The sequence below is a fragment of the Mchenga conophoros genome, linkage group LG23 (assembly GCF_057382185.1).
Source record: "Mchenga conophoros isolate Kocher_MC1m ecotype Shallow Benthic linkage group LG23, M_conophoros_male_GT1.1, whole genome shotgun sequence".
In the NCBI taxonomy this organism is placed as follows: domain Eukaryota; kingdom Metazoa; phylum Chordata; class Actinopteri; order Cichliformes; family Cichlidae; genus Mchenga; species Mchenga conophoros.
Genome location: NC_140547.1, coordinates 20423919 through 20442006, shown reverse-complemented (window position 1 = coordinate 20442006; position 18088 = coordinate 20423919). Strand labels below are relative to the sequence as shown.

The window sequence follows — 18088 nt, the reverse complement described above, 5'->3', positions numbered from 1 at the left end:
AGTTTTGCACTTGAAACCAGTCCTTTAATTCATCAGGGAGGGTTACTGCTGCTGCACCTCCTTGTGGGCCAATGTAGATGTCTTCACTGGTTATGAGGAATGGCTTTTTATTAAGCAGTTCATCCCAGCAGTACAGTGTACATTTTAGGACATCGTCAGGTATCAGACAAAAAATTGTCAGGTGTCAGTTGTCAAAAAAAAAATTGTCAGGTATCAAAAAAAAAATTGTCAGGTGTCAGTTGTCAAAAAAAAAAATTCAGGTATCAGAAAAAAAATTGTCAGGTGTCAGAAAAAAAGTTGTCAGGTGTCAGAAAAAAAGTTGTCAGGTGTCAGAAAAAAAATTGTCAGGTGTCAGTTGTCAAAAAAAAATTTGTCAGGTATCAGAACACAAGGTACCAGAGAGAAAATCTTCCTGCAGGTGGCGCTGTTGTCATGTCCCACCCGAATTGATTTCCAAATACGTCATCAACGTGTGACCGTGGGAGAGCGTAAGGTCATTGACCTCACCGGAGTTTTACCGTGGTTCAGGCTCCTAACGACACAAGGTAAGTTTAACTTTTTCTCCCTTTTGTTCATATTTTTGCCACAGTTGTGTTATATTAAGTTGCAGTTATCTTGTGAAAGTTACATATCAGAGACGGAAAGCCAGTTTTGTACAAAACCAAATCAGTACTATTTTTGTCTGGCTAATTCATTCTAGCTAGCGACAGTGGTGAAACGTGATTCAAATTTAAACTGTTCAGTAATTGTTTTGTATACATTTCAGCAAATGGACAAGCTGAAAGCTTACGAGCAGCTTAAAAAAGACCTTGAAAATGGTAATCCAACACTTTATTAAATTTTTTGGTAATGCTTGCAAGTTAATTTTTTTAACTGCAAAGAACCCTGACAATATCATGCTTTAATTATTTAACATTGTATGGTATTCTTATTTACTTCTCTTTATTAATATGCATGTTAACAGACGTATATAGTTATTACTTTATGATATTGTTGGAGTGCCCGATTTAAAAAAATAAATAAATAAAAATGACAAAAGATAAATTTCTCACAAAATTAAAAGATTGCAATTTAAAAGTTAGATAGTCATGTAGGATCTGTCTCCTACAGTCAATCTATAACTACTTACCCTTTTAAAATTTTATTTGAAGGTGAGATTACCCAAAAAGGCTTTGATAACAACATAAAAAAGCTCCTGACAGCAGAAAAATCAGGTAGGTTTTGATACTTTTGACCAACATGCAAAACAATCTCCTTTATTTAACATGATATGCTTAGCAGGTTATGATTGAATAACCACTTTATTAATAGATGCAATACATTTTGAAAGCAGATGACTGTGCAGTAGTCTGTGATTGTAGTAGAATTCTATAAACCACATGTTTCACATCAATGCCCTATTTATATTGCAGATGACACTACTTCAACATGTGGCAATGAATTTCTCAGTAAGAAAACCACAATTATTTTGCTTCAAGGTCATTTGTAATATAGAACTCGCTGTGGATCAGTTAGATTAACTTTCAGCTTCATCCATTACAGGTGCAGCAGAGGCCTTTGGTAAAGCCAAGAAACTACTACAGCCTCAAGTAAAGAAAAGGCAGTTTCCACTGAATGATAAACGTTTGGACCATGGCAAATCATTATTGAAGGTTAGTTAAAAAGTGAAGCTACCTGTATGACTATCAGCAATATATTAAAAAATAACTTTCTAAATTTGGCATATTTTTTAATAAATTTCCCTTTTTTTCCTTGATGCTAGGTCAGAGTGGCTCCCATGGAATGGAAGCCAAGAACTCATAGAAAGTGTGGACGGTACCAGAAGTTAATAATGGACGAAGCTCCACCTCGAATCATTCTTCAAGGCCATGAAACCTATGATGATTTAATTACCATAGGCAAAGAACGCTTCTGGCCAGAGCGTACTGAGGGGAGTGAGTTCACTCTTTGCCATTCTGACGGGACCAGGTGGAGTAAGCAGGAGTTCCACAAAGAATACGGAACTGTTTCTGATATTACACATATGTGGAAAAGAACAATATACATTGGGCGACGACAACTGGGTAATAAAGTGTTCAATATTACTATTAACTACTGTCTAGCACTCAAATTTGTATGGTATGAAATAATTTTACTTTTTGTACAGAGGTCGTGTGTTTGGATGATCAAAGTTCCATCTCAGGTGTGTGCCTGCCCAAACCAAATTGAATATTTTTGATGTTATGTTTGAACATGGTACACTGGCCATGTTGGGCATTCAGATATATTGCAATTAATGTGTTATTTTACAGATGAAGACCCTGTAACTAAAGTGGGTGGTGATGAAAGTTGCAGTTTAGGTGAATGCCTGGACATCTAACTAAATCATTAGGCAAGGCAAGGCAAGGCAAGTTTATTTGTATAGCACAATTCAACAACAAGGTGATTCAAAGTGCTTTACAGAGACATTAGAAACAAGAACAAATAAAAAGCATGATTTAAAATTGATTAAAACAAGCAAATAAACTAACTAACTAATTAACAAACAAACAAACAAACAAACAAACAAAACAGTATATAAAATCAAAACAGATAAAATCAGAACAGTAGATAAAATCAGTAGTTAAATGTAAGTTTTGAAATTTAAGCTTAAAGTGTGGATTTGGTGCTTTATTCAAATGCAGCTGAGAACAGGTGAGTCTTCAACCTGGATTTAAATAAACTGAGTGTTTCAGCTGATCTGAGGCTTTCTGGGAGTTTGTTCCAGATATAAGGAGCATAAAAGCTGAATGCAGCTTCTCCGTGTCTGGTTCTGACTCTGGGAACTGATAAAAGACCGGATCCAGATGACCTGAGGGATCTGGATGGTTCATACTGGGTCAGGAGGTCATTGATGTATTTTGGTCCTAAACCATTCAGAGCTTTATAGGCCAGCATCAGAACTTTAAAGTCTATCCTCTGACGGACAGGCAGCCAGTGTAAGGACCTCAGAGCTGGACTGATGTGGTCCACTTTTTTGGTCTTAGTGAGGACTCGAGCAGCAGAGTTCTGAATGAGCTGTAGTTGTCTGACTGATTTTTTAGGTAGACCTGTAAAGATGCTGTTACAGTAATCAAGCCTACTAAAGATGAATGCATGGACTAGTTTTTCCAGGTCCTGTTGAGACATCAGATCTTTTATCCTTGATATATTCTTGAGGTGATAGTAAGCTGACTTTGTTATTGTCTTAATGTGTTTTTCTAAGTTTAGGTCTGCATCCATCACTACACCCAAATTTCTCGCCTGGTTTGTGGTTTTTAGATGTATAGATTGAAGTTCTCTGGTGACCTGTAATCGTTTTTCTTTGGCGCCAAAGACTATTACCTCAGTTTTGTTTTTGTTTAGCTGGAGAAAATTGTGGCACAACCAGTCATTGATTTCCTCAATGCATTTACCAAGAGCCTGTACAGGGCCTCGGTCTCCTGGTGACATTGTGATATATATTTGTGTGTCATCTGCATAGCTGTGATAGTTTATTTTGTTGTTGTTTATAATCTGTGCCAGTGGGAGCATGTAGATGTTAAACAGAAGGGGTCCCAAGATGGAACCTTGGGGAACTCCACATGTGATACTTGTCTGCTCAGATGTGAAGTTACCTATTGATACAAAGTATTTCCTGTTTTCTACGTATGTTTTGAACCAGTTTAGTACAGTTCCTGAAAGACCTGTCCAGTTCTCCAGTCGTTTGAGTAATATGTTGTGGTCAACTGTATCAAATGCTGCACTGAGATCCAGTAAAACTAGGACTGACATTTTTCCACTGTCTGTATTCAGACATATGTCATTAAACACTTTGGTCAGAGCGGTTTCAGTGCTGTGGTTCTGTCTAAAACCTGACTGGAAGGCATCGTAGCAATTATTCTGTTTTAAGAAGTAACTGAGCTGTTGAGAAACTGCTTTTTCAATGATCTTACTTAAAAACGGGAGATTTGAGATCGGCCTGTAGTTGTTCATTTGTGTCTTGTCAAGATGGTCCTTTTTCAGTATAGGTTTGATTACAGCAGTTTTTAGTGATTCTGGAAACACACCTGATAATAACGAAAAGTTGACGATCTGTAACAGGTCTGACTCTAAAGTCTTTGAGACCTTTTTGAAAAAACTTGTTGGCAGGACATCTAAACAGCAGGAGGAGGAGTTCAGTTTACCTAAGATGTCCTCCAGGTCTTTGCTGTTAATAGGTTGAAACTGTTTCATGGTGTTTAAACAGTTTTTTGGTGGACACAGTACATATCCTGGATCTGCTGTTGATGTACCAATTACTTGTCTAATTTTTTGGATTTTTTCAGTGAAGAATTTGGCAAAGTCATTGCAGGCCATGGTCGAATGAAGTTCAGCTGCCACTGACACAGGAGGGTTTGTTAGCCTGTCAACTGTAGAAAATAAGACCCGAGCATTATGGCTGTTTTTAGTGATGATGTCAGAGAAGTAGGACCTCCTTGCATTCCTCAGTTGTAAATTATAATTGTGAAGTTTCTCTTTATAAATGTCATAATGAACCTGGAGGTTTGTTTTTCTCCATCTGCGCTCAGCTTTCCTACACTCTCTTTTTTCTTTTTTCACCAGTGTGGAGTTTCTCCATGGAGACTTTTTCCTTCCAGAGATAACCTTCACCTTAATGGGAGCAATAGTGTCCATTACATTTAACATGTTAGCATTGAAGCTATTGACGAGCTCATTGACTGACCCTCTGGGCAGGTCAGGTGTTAATGGGAAGACCTGGTTAAAAATTGCACTACTGTGTTCAGTTATACACCGTTTTGTGATCACTGTTGTTGATATATTTGTGTGGGCTGAGATTTTACTTTCAAAGAAAACACAGTAATGATCAGACAGGCCCACATCAGACAGAGTAACCTTTGAAATGCTCAGGCCTTTGGAGATCAGTAGGTCAAGAGTGTGTCCTCTATTATGTGTGGCCTCTGTTACATGCTGAGTCAGCCCAAAGTTGCCCAGAGTGTTACTCAGGTCTTTAGTCCCTTTGTCCTGAGGGTTGTCCACATGAATGTTAAAATCCCCAACAATAATTACACAGTCAAAATCAACACAGATCACAGACAGCAGTTCACTGAGGTCATTAAAAAAGTCTGTGCAGTATTTGGGAGGCCTGTAAACATTAAGAAACACAACTTTGGATGGGGCCTTCAGCTGTAAAGCCACATATTCAAAAGACTGAAAACTTCCAGGAGATAGCTGCTTACATTGAAATGATTCATTAAATAAGACAGCAACCCCTCCTCCTCTCCTGCTCGCCCTGACCTCACTGATAAAACTGTAGTTAGGAGGGGTCGTCTCGATGAGAACAGCTCCACTACTTTGGTCCAACCAAGTTTCAGTTAAAAACATAAAATCAAGGCTGTGCTCAGTGATTAAATCATTAATTAAAAATGTTTTCCCAGCTAGAGATCTAATGTTTAATAAAGCCAACTTAAGTGTTTTAGAGGTATTACTTGTCCCCTCGTCTTTGGGAGCAGTCTGTGGCACACAAGGTATGTTTACTATGTTTAAAGATCTTTTAGAGTGCAGCTCTCTGTGTTTTGACCAGGCCACATGTCTCCTGTCACCTAAAAGTACAGAAATTTTAAAACCTTCTAGTAAACAGGGTCCCAGCTTCTCCTGGGAAAAGTCATCACTGCCATAATCCTCACAGCCCGGACCCTTCACACTTCACGCATCAGACTGCGGAGACAGGGCATGAAGAGGAACTAAGGGGGGCGAGGCTGGGCAATGTGACTTCGATTGCTCTGTTGAGGGTGGGGCTCGATGGCGAACCTTTGGCCGCTCTGGTGGGGGGTTTATGGGGGACAAAAAGGGATTGGGACGGGGGGTAGATCTGAGCCCAGCATTGACCCGCTCCATCATCTCCTCAGTGAATTTCAGGTGTGGGGAGGAGGGAGAAAGGGAGGGGGAGGATGGTGATGGCCTGTCAGGGGTTTGGGGGACTGGGGAAGGTCGTGGTCCCTTGTCCTGGTCGTTAAAATTGACTTCTTTTTTGGTTTGCATTACATTTCCAACCTTTACACACTTGTTTACTATGCTTGGTCATTGCACAGTTACTGTATATAATATGCATCTTATTCTGCAGATGAACTTCCTGAAACCCTCATAGGACAAAGTGTTGCAGAACAGGTAAAACCATGGCTTCATCTTGAACAGAACAATTAATTTCTTATCATTGTCATAAATGTGGATATTTTCACAGTGCACCCTGCAAAAAGTATATCTTGGCTGAATGTGTTCATAGGATTTCCATGCAGAAACATCCAGCTCAGCTGAATTTGAAACAGGGAGAGTCAGAAAGAAAAGCCAGTCCAAGCAAAGGAAGGAGGAAAATGTAGGGTCATCTCTAGGTCCAGGTGGAGCAGTGAGCCAAGACATGTTACCACATGCAGTTATTGAGTCAAAAGAAGCTATGGAGGGAGCTGAAGAGCTATCTGAAGGTGCTGGAAGTAGTGTGCTTTTGATAGATTTTGCACAGTCTTTCAACCCAACTCCAAAATCGCCATCATGTAAGCATTCTTTCCCATTTAGGGCTAACATCATATCATCAGACAAAATTGTAAATAAAGGTTTTCATTCTTCACTATTTGGTACTCAAGTTCCTGGAGTAAACCTAGATATTAGTGATCCAGCAGTTAATAGAAGAATGATTAGCAGTAGCTGTATGTTAATGTATGTTACTTTGTGGGTTTTTTTTGTTTTTTTTATCCCCAAGTGTATCTTCCACGTGTTCCATATGTGGAAGAGGCTTTAATTACATACAGTGAGGACAATCTACTGGGAGAAGGAACATTTGGCAAGGTATATAGAGGTTCTTTTAATGGTACTCCAGCAGCTGTTAAAAGGATCATGTGTGGCCAACAAGGGATGGAGGACAGCGACATTCATCATGAGATAAATGTTTCACTGTAAGAACTTTGACACACCTTTTTTTTTTTTTCATTGTCAAAATCGATTCTTCCTCAAGCTGTAACATAATATGCCTCTATTTTGTTTTTTTTATTCGGACATGTTTCTGTTTTATTAGGAGACTGTCTCACCCCAACATCGTCAGACTCATGGCAGTTGCCCGCACTGAGTCCTGCTTTTTGTTGGCAGCTGAATACATTCATGGCGCAACCCTGCAGCAAGTGCTTCACACAGACAGCTGCTTGGTGAAGGTACCAATACTCATAATTTTATGTTTAATACATTTAGGTAGATGTGAATAATCTTAATACCCTCATATTAAAAAAGAACTTTTTATTGCTGGCATTTGTTTAAATATGTACTTGAAACCATCTTTGTGTACAACATATAAAAAGACTGATTCCTTTTTTTTTTCTCTCATGTTTTCAACCATTTTAGAATTACCAAAATGATCTTTAATTGTCAAATGCCAGAAAAGTATCAACTTAGTAAAAGAATAATCTTAAATTTTTAATAATAAGCTCCCTTACTGTTTTGGTAGAATTGCTTTTTTTTACTTGGATGAGGTTCAGACATTTTAGGTTTTCTTCTACAATATTCTTACAATATTTTTCAGGAATTTCTGTCCAGTCCTCCAGACAGGACTGGTGTAACTGAGTCAGATTTGTTGGCCACCTTGCTCACACACACCATTCACCTCTGCTTACAGTTTCGCAAGAGGACTGCAATCAGGGCTTTTTGATGGTCACTGCCAAACATTTACTTTGTTGGTCTTAGGTCCCATTGTAATTTATTGAAATTGAAATGGCAATTGCATTTGAATACTAATCCTATTTGAAGTAATACATTTCCAGTGGTAGACATGTTAGATTGTCACACCTGGCTACGCATTGTTTTATTAATATTATATATTGTCTTGATAGCTTGAAGGGGATGATGCCAGTTTCATATCACCAGACTTATCCATGGCAGTAGAGTACATCCATGCACAGAGAATCATTCACCAGGATATAAAGCCAGCAAATGTCATGGTAAGCCATACTGTATTTTTCTTTTTCTCCACTTTGTTTTTGAAGATCAAAATAAAAATAGTATATTATTTATTTAACTTTATTCTCTTCAGTCTATTAAACACTACATTTGAACAATGAGAAACTTTTCTGGCATATTCATATAAAGGATTTTTTTTTTAAAGTAAGAAGCCTTACATTGTTTCTTTAATAGTCCAATTTTTCTTAAATATGTTGGTTCTTGCTCACCTACAAAATTCCCAAACATGTTGTAAGTTTAGGCTTTACAAACTGAAAGTTTCTATTATTTTATTAGTCTGTACCACTTGCTTAAGTGGAATGGGGATTAAAAAATGCACAGGACTATAAAACCGGGTTGGATCATTAACCAATCTGTTAATTTTAATGTTGGGTATAATAAACAATCTCAGAATAAATCTGCAGTGATTGGGTGATCTGGGTGCTAAAAGCTTTGAGGGTTTTTTTTTTTTTTCCCCAATTATGAGCTGTGGTCTTTGGAATGACATTTTTGATAACATTTGTGAAATTTTAGACAACCTGGTAAGTTCTCATATGTATACCTTATAGGTTCACCACCCTTCTAAGAAGGCAGTCCTGACAGACTGGGGCATGGCAAACATAAGAGACACTGTGATGCTTCGTCAAGGGAGTAAGTTCACTGCCCAGGCTACTGGTCCAGCTGGTGGCACATATCTTTACATGGCCCCTGAATGCATACTGATGTTTGAAGAGGCCTCGTTCCAGACAGACATGTGGTCCCTCGGAGCCACATATCTGGAGATCCTGACGGGTTCCGCTCCGTGGATGGTTAAAAAACAAAGAGAACTGGCTGCACTAATGGCCACCAAAACCCCACCACATGCCCTATCACATCTCAGTGACAAAAACAGTTTTCTTGGTGGTTTGGTGAGCTATGACCCAAACTCAAGGCCTTCCACATCTGATGTTGTTAAGTTTCTCAAGTCAGGCCTTGATCTTACGAGCCGATATGGCTACAAGTGGTAATGTTGCTACAGTCTGCAGTTCAAAAGTCTTTCAATGTTAATTATGTTCTACATTATTGTTAACAAAAGTTGTGGTAAATGAAACACTGAATCATTATGAAAGATGGCATCTTGTCAATTGTATTTCAACATTTTATTGTACATTTTGTTGGTCAGACAGTTTTCAAATTACCTGTTGATTTTAAACAAGGATAAATAAATGTTAACAAACACTGTTGTATGATTTTATTGGTCATTGGAAATGTTTACTGGTGCACCTTCCATCCTCTCTCTCTTCAGAAAGATGTATATGTCATTTGCCTCGGCAAACGTAGAAGGTGTAGGAACTGCATTTCTGTTCATGGCAGTTGTGAGCTCTTGGACAAGCATGAGGTATGCAGCAAGGCAACCATCAGGTGTGCAGGGAAACTGGCTGTTTTCTAAAATGTTCTGGCACATGTCTCTGAATTCCTGGTTTGCTACCAGTGAAGGCTCTTCCCTCTCACAGATTAATTGCTTGGCATAGTCTAAAAGGTCTGGGTCAACTATGTGCAGCACATTGCCATATCCTGCGAATGAAAGACAATATTGAAAAGATGTTCACTTTGAATGTTAAAAATAAATGAATAATGACAAAGCTGTTCTAGAACCTGTATAAGAAGCAGTCAGTGTTTACAGATGTTATTACAGAAACTTAAAGATGGAAATATCACTCAAACATTTAGATTAATTTTTAGTTAAAGGTGTCAATATGAAGCCATTTTAGTATTGACAGTAGAAATTCAGAAATCTCTTATTGTACTACAAGTAGGCTTCTTCGGAAGACACAAAAGAGAAAGCACATTATAACAGTTTTACGCTCATTACACTGGCTTCCAGTATATTTTAGAAAATTCATTTTAAAATTTTAGTAATGACTTTCAAAGCTCCGAATCGTAAAGCTCCTGCCTTAATTTCTGATCTTATAGAACCCCACGCTCCCTCTCCCAGCCTGTGATCATCTAATCAATGGCTGTTAGTAGTCCCACCAGAAGACCAGAGGCAATAGATCTTCCAAAGCGGTGGCTCCCAGGTCATGGAATGCTCTGCCTCCATCATTACGTTTCCTTGATTGTATTTATTCTGTATGTTCGATTGTGCTGTTTTATGTTTATCTGTTTTATATTATTGTGAAGCCACTTTGTGGTTTTTATCCTGTGAAGAGTGCTATATCAAAGTAAAAGTAAACTAATGAAAGTTAAAAAACAAACAAAAAAATAAAACCCCACAGGCTTTCAAATGACATACCAGGAGGTGGCGAGGTAAACAGAAGGTCGGGTTTCCCAAATGGACCAGGTGCGGATGTCATGGGTGTTCCAAACTGTTTGCTCCGTTTTTAAGTCTCTTTGAAGCAGTGGCAAGTGTGAGTACTGCAAGCAGTTGCTATGAAAACGGAGAATTAAAAAATTAATATGTTCATCTGCTTCTTTGAGGTAGAATAAGTAAAAGCTAAATTTTAATCAGTACTCAAAAAACAAAGGCATTCCTAGACCACATACTTTCATACTGCTGCTTGATTATTTTTCATGTCTAAAAATATTGACTTACATGTGCACAGGATTGTCCAGTTCAAGGATCCCAGACTCCATCATGGCCTACGCATGTTGTTTTGAAAAAGACAAGTTGTGAAGGTGAGAATTTCATTAGTGAAAAGGTACAGATGTACATAAACACAGATTCTGGCCTTGTGTTTTCAGATAAACTAATCCATCGTATGTTTAACGAAATTTGGATGGCTAGTCTTTGTTAATAGGTTTTACAGGTGAAAGATTTGCTTTACCTCAAATGTTGTCAGCCATTTCTTAATCCATGTCCGCTTTAAAATACTGTTGAAACATTCAGCTCTCTAAACAACAGAAACATGACATTATCAGTTTTGTTGTCAGGTTGTTACTTTAGAAATAGTCATTTACCAGCTTAAAGACATACCTGGTTGTGCACTGATGTCCCCATTCTGAAGCACCTCCATGCCTGATTCCCAAGATCTCGCATGTGAAATGCCATCTGCATTTGACCCACAACAAGGTTCTCCTTTCCTCTGTCCCCCCGAATCATTTGAGGACAGCCAATTTCATCATCGTCAGATGACATATTGCAGCAAAGTCTAAAAACAACAACAGAAAAAAACATATCGGGATCAAAAAATATCCCGACAGTAGCAATATAGAAAAGAGAAATAAAGAAAAAGAGCGACAGAAAGGATGCAGGCTGCTCGTGAGCTTTCAGCTTGTCCATTTGCTGAAATGTATACAAAACAATTACTGAACAGTTTAAATTTGAATCACGTTTCACCACTGTCGCTAGCTAGAATGAATTAGCCAGACAAAAATAGTACTGATTTGGTTTTGTACAAAACTGGCTTTCCGTCTCTGATATGTAACTTTCACAAGATAACTGCAACTTAATATAACACAACTGTGGCAAAAATATGAACAAAAGGGAGAAAAAGTTAAACTTACCTTGTGTCGTTAGGAGCCTGAACCACGGTAAAACTCCGGTGAGGTCAATGACCTTACGCTCTCCCACGGTCACACGTTGATGACGTATTTGGAAATCAATTCGGGTGGGACATGACAACAGCGCCACCTGCAGGAAGATTTTCTCTCTGGTACCTTGTGTTCTGATACCTGACAAATTTTTTTTTGACAACTGACACCTGACAACTTTTTTTCTGATACCTGACAATTTTTTTTCTGACACCTGACAACTTTTTTTCTGACACCTGACAATTTTTTTTCTGATACCTGACAATTTTTTGTCTGACACCTGACAATTTTTTTTCTGATACCTGACAATTTTTTTTTTGACAACTGACACCTGACAATTTTTTGTCAGATACCTGACGATGTCCTAAAATGTACACCATACTGCAGGCTTCATAATCCTTAAAGCTGTGATTTCTGTCGAAGAGCAATGTGCAATGTAACGGCAGCCGGACTTCCTCCACTTCGCCCATCTGTGTTTGCACCCAGATTTTCCACTTTGTCCATTCCTGCTTCAGCATGGATTCTTCAGGTGTTAGCTGCAGCCAATAGACTAGAGGCTGCATCAGACGTTCAACCTCTTTTTCAATTTGAGTTGGCATCATTCTATGTGTTTCCTCCTGTGGAAAATCCACATACAGTCCATCAGGGATGTACATTATTTTTGCTTTTAAAGGGCACAAAATATCTCTTCCCATAAGATTGTCACAGGCTGGGTCTCTGACCCAGCGCTCTGAGTTCATTTTGTATTTGTCTCATTTTAGATTTGTGATTAGTTTATGTGTCATTCCTATTTAGCTTTAGTTAAGGAAAGGCAGTTATTATTTATTGTTTCCTTGGTTTCTATGTTTGAGTTCTTGTATCGTTCATCACGTGTTAGGTCTGTTAAGCTTGTGTTGTCATGTCTAGTTTCAGTGTTTCCTGTTTTATTTTGAAGGAGTCGTGTGTTCTTTGTTCATTGTATTTAGTTTCACTTCCCCTGTCCTGTCATTAGGCTCATGTCAGTCAGCTGTTCCTCCACGTGTTCCCACTTCCCCTAATCACCTCCTGTGTATTTAAGTCCTCTGTTTTCAGTGTGTCATTGTCAGATTGTCTGCTTTGTTTGCAAGCCAAGAAGTTGAGTCAAGTTTCCTCATGTCAAGTCCATGTTCCTGTTGTAGGTTTTTAGTTAATTTAGCTCACCCAGTTTAGTTTATTGTTAGCCTTGCATTTTGCCTTTTGTTTACAGTTATTTTGCCAGCCTCAATAAACTGCTCATTTTCTGTTATTCAAGTCATATTTCACATTTTGTTTCCGTCTGCATTTGGGTCCACCCTTCACTCTACACACAGTCAGCCCTGCTGATTGTGACAAAGATTAATTGGGGTGTCAGCTGAATACAGCAAAGGTGCAACAATTGATTTTCCTGCTACCATCATTGGAACTGGCTGGGTGAGAGGTATCACTTGTGTTTTTCCAGAGAAGCCTACTGTCTTAACTGATGCTGTAGAGAGGGGGAGCCCAGCACCTTCAGTTCCAATACATGAATAGGTCGCACCTGTGTCCACCATAAATGAATGTTCGTGTCCCTGTATTTCTACAGGTATGATGGGTTCATTTGATGAATTTAATGATACCACAGGTAGCTCCATCTCCCCCTCAGGCTCCTCCGGACACCCTATAACCAGTTTTCTGAGGGCCCTGTCTCCTTTCCTCTGGGAGGATTATCTGTTATTGTTCCCACCAATTCTATTCTCCTGGTTGTGAGCCATGCCTGTCCTGGTTCAGGGGCTTCAAAAGTGTGATGCTTCACATGCTTTGTCTTCCCCTGGTCCCTTAATCCCTGTGAATGTCTATTTATCAGTTGATCCAGCTGTACATGTGTCTCTTCTAGCAGAACTGTAGTGTTTAATTCTTTTCGATGAGAAGCCTGTTTGCTTTGTTGCTGCATTTCGTGTAGCTTATCCCTTTTGGTTAGGGGGTGCTGCATTTCCTGAGTCTGAGGTTCTGCTGACCAGAGATGGGCAGTAACGCGTTACTTGTAACGCGTTACTGTAATCTGATTACTTTTTTCAAGTAACGAGTAAAGTAAGGGATTACTATTGCAAAAACGGTGATTAGATTACCGTTACTTTCCCGTAGTAACACTGCGTTACTAAAACTGATTTTTTTGCAAGAATGTCTCATGACAGTGACGTAAGCGAGTGCGCCGTTAGTGACAACAGCTGTGTGCAGATCAACAATGGATCACATATCGATTGTGGGAGAGAGTATGAGCGTTCAGCGTTTAAAGCGTGGAAGTACTGACCTTACTTTGAGTTTGATTCCATAAAAAGTGACAAAAACATTAGCGTCCATCGTGCGTGGGAAGAAAACTTCTTTTTACAGCGAAAAAAACCCCTAAACTTCCAAGCAAGCACCGAGTGCGCTATGACGTAATGGGAAACTCGCAGAGAAACTCGCGGATTCTTCAACTGACCGCGGCACACCTGCACCAGGGTAAACCTCCGCCTACCGCAGTCCTGCTTTACAGGTGAAAATAGAGCAACAGGACCGCTGAGTCTTTGACTTTATTTATTTTCTGCTGTGTTTTACTTGCATCTATTTGAAAGAGTGAGTGTAAACACAAAAAATATTTTATTTTATGTGCTGGAATGTGCAGAAAATAGATTTAAATGTTAAACTAATTTATTCAAGTCAGAGAATGTTGCATATAATTAAACATTTTGCTTGATGCATAAAGTTAAAAGATTAAAACTGATAAAACAAGTTAAAAAAAAGAGACTTTTCCATTTGATTACATTTTGTATGATGGATTATGTAGAAAAAGTAGAATGGGGCTGAAAGATCTATCGCTTTATCACCTCTTCAGGTTGTAAATCGTGTTTTTAAAAAGTAACTAAGTAACTAAGTAATTAATTACTTTTGAAAATAAGTAATCAGTAAAGTAACGGGATTACTTTTTTGGGGAAGTAATCAGTAATTAGTTACTGATTACTTTTTTCAAGTAACTTGACCAACACTGCTGCTGACTCTGCTGCGTTTTTATTCCCAGGTAGAGATGTGGCCTTTTTGCAACTCAGCTCTGTCATATACCAAGGTTCAACTTCCACTGGAACCAGAATAACAGGTTCCAGTGGAGCACTCACTTTCCTCTCCATCATGTCTCCAATTCTCTCCTCCAACGCCATTGCACTTATCCTTTAGGGTGACAGTGAGTCTCCCTGTTAATTCACAGTCCACATCTTGTGTGCCATCACTAATTACAGCTTGTTCAGAGGACATGTCTCTCAGAGGATACTGCCCCACTTGTGAATGCTGATGTGTGTGTGTGTGTGTGTGTGTGTGTGTGTGTGTGTGTGTGTGTGTGTGTGTGTGTGTGTGTGTGTGTGTGGGTGTATGATGGGGCCACAAAGGGGCCGACGGAGATACCCGTGATGACTCCGGCATCTCATTTTTCCCTTTTGACAACATACTTTTATTTTCCACAAGCTTCTGCCTCAATTTAGCCCCCTCTTGTCTAAACCACCCCAAAACCTCTCGCTCCTTTAATCTTTTATTTTCTTGCTTACGGCTTTTTTGCAGGTCAGTAGCCATTTTCTTATGTATGCTTAGTTCCACCTCTTCACAACATGCCATGTTAAAGGTACTGTTACATGCCTGTGTTGGTGGGTTATCTGTTTCTTAATGTGTGTATGCAAATTCACCTGTGCAGGGGCTCGGCTGTGATTGGTGGACCTAAGGAGCGGCCTGATGTAACTGGTTCTTGCTGTGGACATGGACTATAAAAGGGCGACCGAACAGCTGCGGTGCGGGGGGGTGGCAGACTTCCCGTGCACTTGCCTCAGGTCCAGACGGAGCAGCCGTAGCAATAGCTATTTGGTTAAAATGTCGGGCCCAAATCTGACAATACTCCTCGATTCTGCACGGATCATAGAAAGGTGAATGCGGCCACTAAAGCAGACTCTTTCCCATTACCTAGGATGGATGACTGTGTTGATCGGGTGGGATCCGCTACTTATGTGACCAAATTGGATTTATTAAAGGGATATTGGCAGGTTCCTTTAACTGCAAGAGCGTCTGAGATCTCTGCATTCGTTACCCCCGATCACTTCCTTCAGTATACCATGATGCCCTTTGGCTTGCATAATGCGCCAGGGACATTTCAGCGCCTGATGGCTAAGGTTTTGGCCGGGGTCCCTAACTGTGATGCCTACTTAGATGATGTGGTCATTTATTCTGCTTCCTGGAGCAGTCATCTCCAAACCCTCTTAACTGTTTTTAAGCATTTCGAGGAAGCATCGCTCACTGTAAATCTGACCAAATGTGAGTTTGGAAAAGCCACCATCACCTACCTCGGAAAGCAGGTGGGTCACAGGAGAGTGTGCCCTGTAACCGCTAAGGTGGAGGCTATTATTGAGTTTCCGATTCCACAAACAAGGAGGGCGTTACGCCGCTTCTTGGGAATGTGTGGTTACTATCGCGGTTTCTGTAAAAACTTTGCCTCCGTAGTCGCTCCCCTGACTGACCTAGTCAGCCCAACCAAACCCTTCACATGGACTGCGGCGTGCCAAACTGCTTTTGAGTCAGTGAAAACTTTATTGTGCAGTGCCCCAGTTTTAGCAGCACCTAACTTTGAATCTCCTTTTAAGTTGGAGGTGGATGCCAGCGCAACTGCAGCGGGTGCGGTTCTGCTGCAGACAGATCAACACGGAGTGGACCGTCCGATCTGTTATTTCTCGAATAAGTTCAATAAACACCAAGTGAACTATAGCACCATCGAAAAGGAAGCGCTTGCATTATTGCTAGCCTTACAACACTTTGAGGTCTACGTCGGGTCTAGCTCCATGCCAGTTCAAGTGTTCACAGACCATAATCCGCTTGTGTTTCTTTTCCGAATGCAAAACTCCAACCAGTGACTCATGCGCTGGTCCCTCCTTTTACAAGACTTCAACTTACAAATTAGCCATAAAAAGGTCCTCGATAATGTCCTCGCTGATGCCCTATCTAGAGCAGTGTAAACAGGTAGGAATTAAACATGCAGTGGTTGTTTAATTCTTATGGTGGGGGGTGTTACGTGCCTGTGTTGGTGGGTTATCTGTTTCTTAATGTGTGTATGCAAATTCACCTGCGCAGGGGCTCGGCTGTGATTGGTGGACCTAAGGAGCAGCCTGATGTAACTGGTTCTTGCTGTGGACATGGACTATAAAAGGGCGACTGAACAGCTGCGGTGCGGGGGGTGGGGGGGTGGCAGACTTCCCGTGCACTTGCCTCAGGTCCAGACGGAGCAGCCGTAGCAATAGCTATTTGGTTAAAATGTCGGGCATGTGTGTGAAGTGCGGAGCAAGTAGGGGTGAGCTGCCGATTATTTTTGGGAAGCCTTCTTTTCTCCTGTGTTTTTAGACCAGGGAGGTCAGACTGTGTTATTTCTTTCTTTTCTTTTCCGTAAACAGGTCAGAGGGGAACCGAAGCCTAGGTTGAGTTTTGTTTGTTGTGTTGGCCTTAGCTCACCCCGAAATTATACACTCCCACTACCGTGAGTGCCATTGTTGTCAATAAACTGTTGTTAAAGGTCCGATGCTGTGGCTGTGTCTGTTTGGGCGTAGGAAGTCACGGGACACCCCGCTCTTGTTACGGTCATTTCGAGCCAGGTCGTAACAGGTACCATTTGGGGGCCACTGATGTGCCCCTGATGTTCTACTATGCCATTTACGCATACATTTTAAAATCCTCCTTTGACTCGGGTGTCGTTTTATCACCCGGTCCTTAGGGCTATGACCCGCCCCACCTTCTTTGCTCTGACTGACTCCCATGAATCACAATCATACACCTGAAAATAAATATTTTTCTATGTATTTTATTTTATTTATATAATTATTATTTATTGATTTTTAAGACTTCTCTCAACTAAATTTGGATGAGATGTTATGTTTGTGGCTTATTAAACCAGCAAGCTTATCTATTTTCTCACTATGCTCTCCTCCTCTGGGAATGTCAGGACACAGTCACAAATCTGTTACTTCTTACTTTTCTCCCCAGCACTCCCAGCAAGCACTGGTTTATTGTTGCTATGGCAATGGCACAGGGAAGTCCCACACTATCCGCCCCACACTATCCGCCCCACACCGGGGCCAGCCCGTTTTTTGTTTTGAACACCAGATCCTCATACAGATCTTTATTGTGAATACGCGAAACGGTCACCAAAGCCTCAGGTTGATCAGCTGTGCATTCACCACCCGTTACCAGCTATTTTCCATACACATCATTCCATGCAAATAAGTTAATCAATAGTTTGTTTGTTTGTTTTAAATCATTCCATACTAAAGTTCAGTTTGATTAACTTTATGCCATGCCATCCACCACATGCACTCTGTTACTCTTATCTCAGCTATATTTTAGAATTACTGTTGGTCTTAATTATTATTCTTGCTGTTTTAGTTATTTGCAAGTATTGTGCTTGTATTTTCCTTTTCTTTCCTCTTTTTTTCTTTTAGAGCTCTATTTTTCTATAACCTTACAGTTACTTTATTCTGTTTTTATACCTTGTTATTATTTTTACCCCTCTGATTCTATTTGTCCCCTCTTTTACCAATAAGTACGTACTTACCCCACTCTATTCCAATTTTGTCAACACAATATTATTCTATCT

General features: G+C 40.0%; 3 protein-coding genes across 5 annotated transcripts; 2 read left to right on the top strand and 1 right to left on the bottom strand.

Annotated features, from left to right (window-relative positions):
- Window positions 1–295: 295 nt before the first annotated feature.
- Window positions 296–7905, top strand: LOC146547130 (uncharacterized). Of its 2 annotated transcripts, XM_085265914.1 has the most exons (9): window positions 296–818; window positions 1152–1214; window positions 1413–1448; window positions 1543–1652; window positions 1763–2063; window positions 2147–2182; window positions 2292–2339; window positions 6101–6144; window positions 6731–7176. In XM_085265914.1, the coding sequence occupies exons 1-9, from the start codon at window positions 770–772 to the stop codon at window positions 6767–6769; spliced, it is 726 nt and encodes a 241-aa protein (XP_085122040.1). In that variant the 5' UTR covers window positions 296–769; the 3' UTR covers window positions 6770–7176. The 2 variants fall into 2 exon arrangements, with proteins under 2 accessions (XP_085122040.1, XP_085122038.1); XM_085265912.1 differs by lacking the exons at window positions 296–818; window positions 1152–1214; window positions 1413–1448; window positions 1543–1652 and adding an exon at window positions 6260–6524 and having other exon boundaries at window positions 1776–2063; window positions 6731–6923; window positions 7043–7905.
- LOC146547129 (uncharacterized) lies at window positions 7729–9093 on the top strand. The gene is made up of 3 exons (XM_085264065.1): window positions 7729–7737; window positions 7848–7955; window positions 8523–9093. The coding sequence occupies exons 1-3, from the start codon at window positions 7729–7731 to the stop codon at window positions 8958–8960; spliced, it is 555 nt and encodes a 184-aa protein (XP_085120191.1). The 3' UTR covers window positions 8961–9093.
- On the bottom strand, window positions 9007–16212 carry LOC146547128 (uncharacterized). 2 transcript variants are annotated; one of them, XM_085265917.1, is made up of 6 exons: window positions 11437–16212; window positions 10907–11081; window positions 10758–10823; window positions 10526–10572; window positions 10226–10360; window positions 9007–9507 (listed from the first exon to the last, which is right to left on the bottom strand). In XM_085265917.1, exons 2-6 carry the CDS (start codon window positions 11066–11068, stop codon window positions 9480–9482), a joined length of 438 nt encoding a protein of 145 aa, XP_085122043.1. In that variant the 5' UTR covers window positions 11069–11081; window positions 11437–16212; the 3' UTR covers window positions 9007–9479. The 2 variants fall into 2 exon arrangements, with proteins under 2 accessions (XP_085122043.1, XP_085122042.1); XM_085265916.1 differs by having other exon boundaries at window positions 10907–16212.
- Window positions 16213–18088: the final 1876 nt, after the last annotated feature.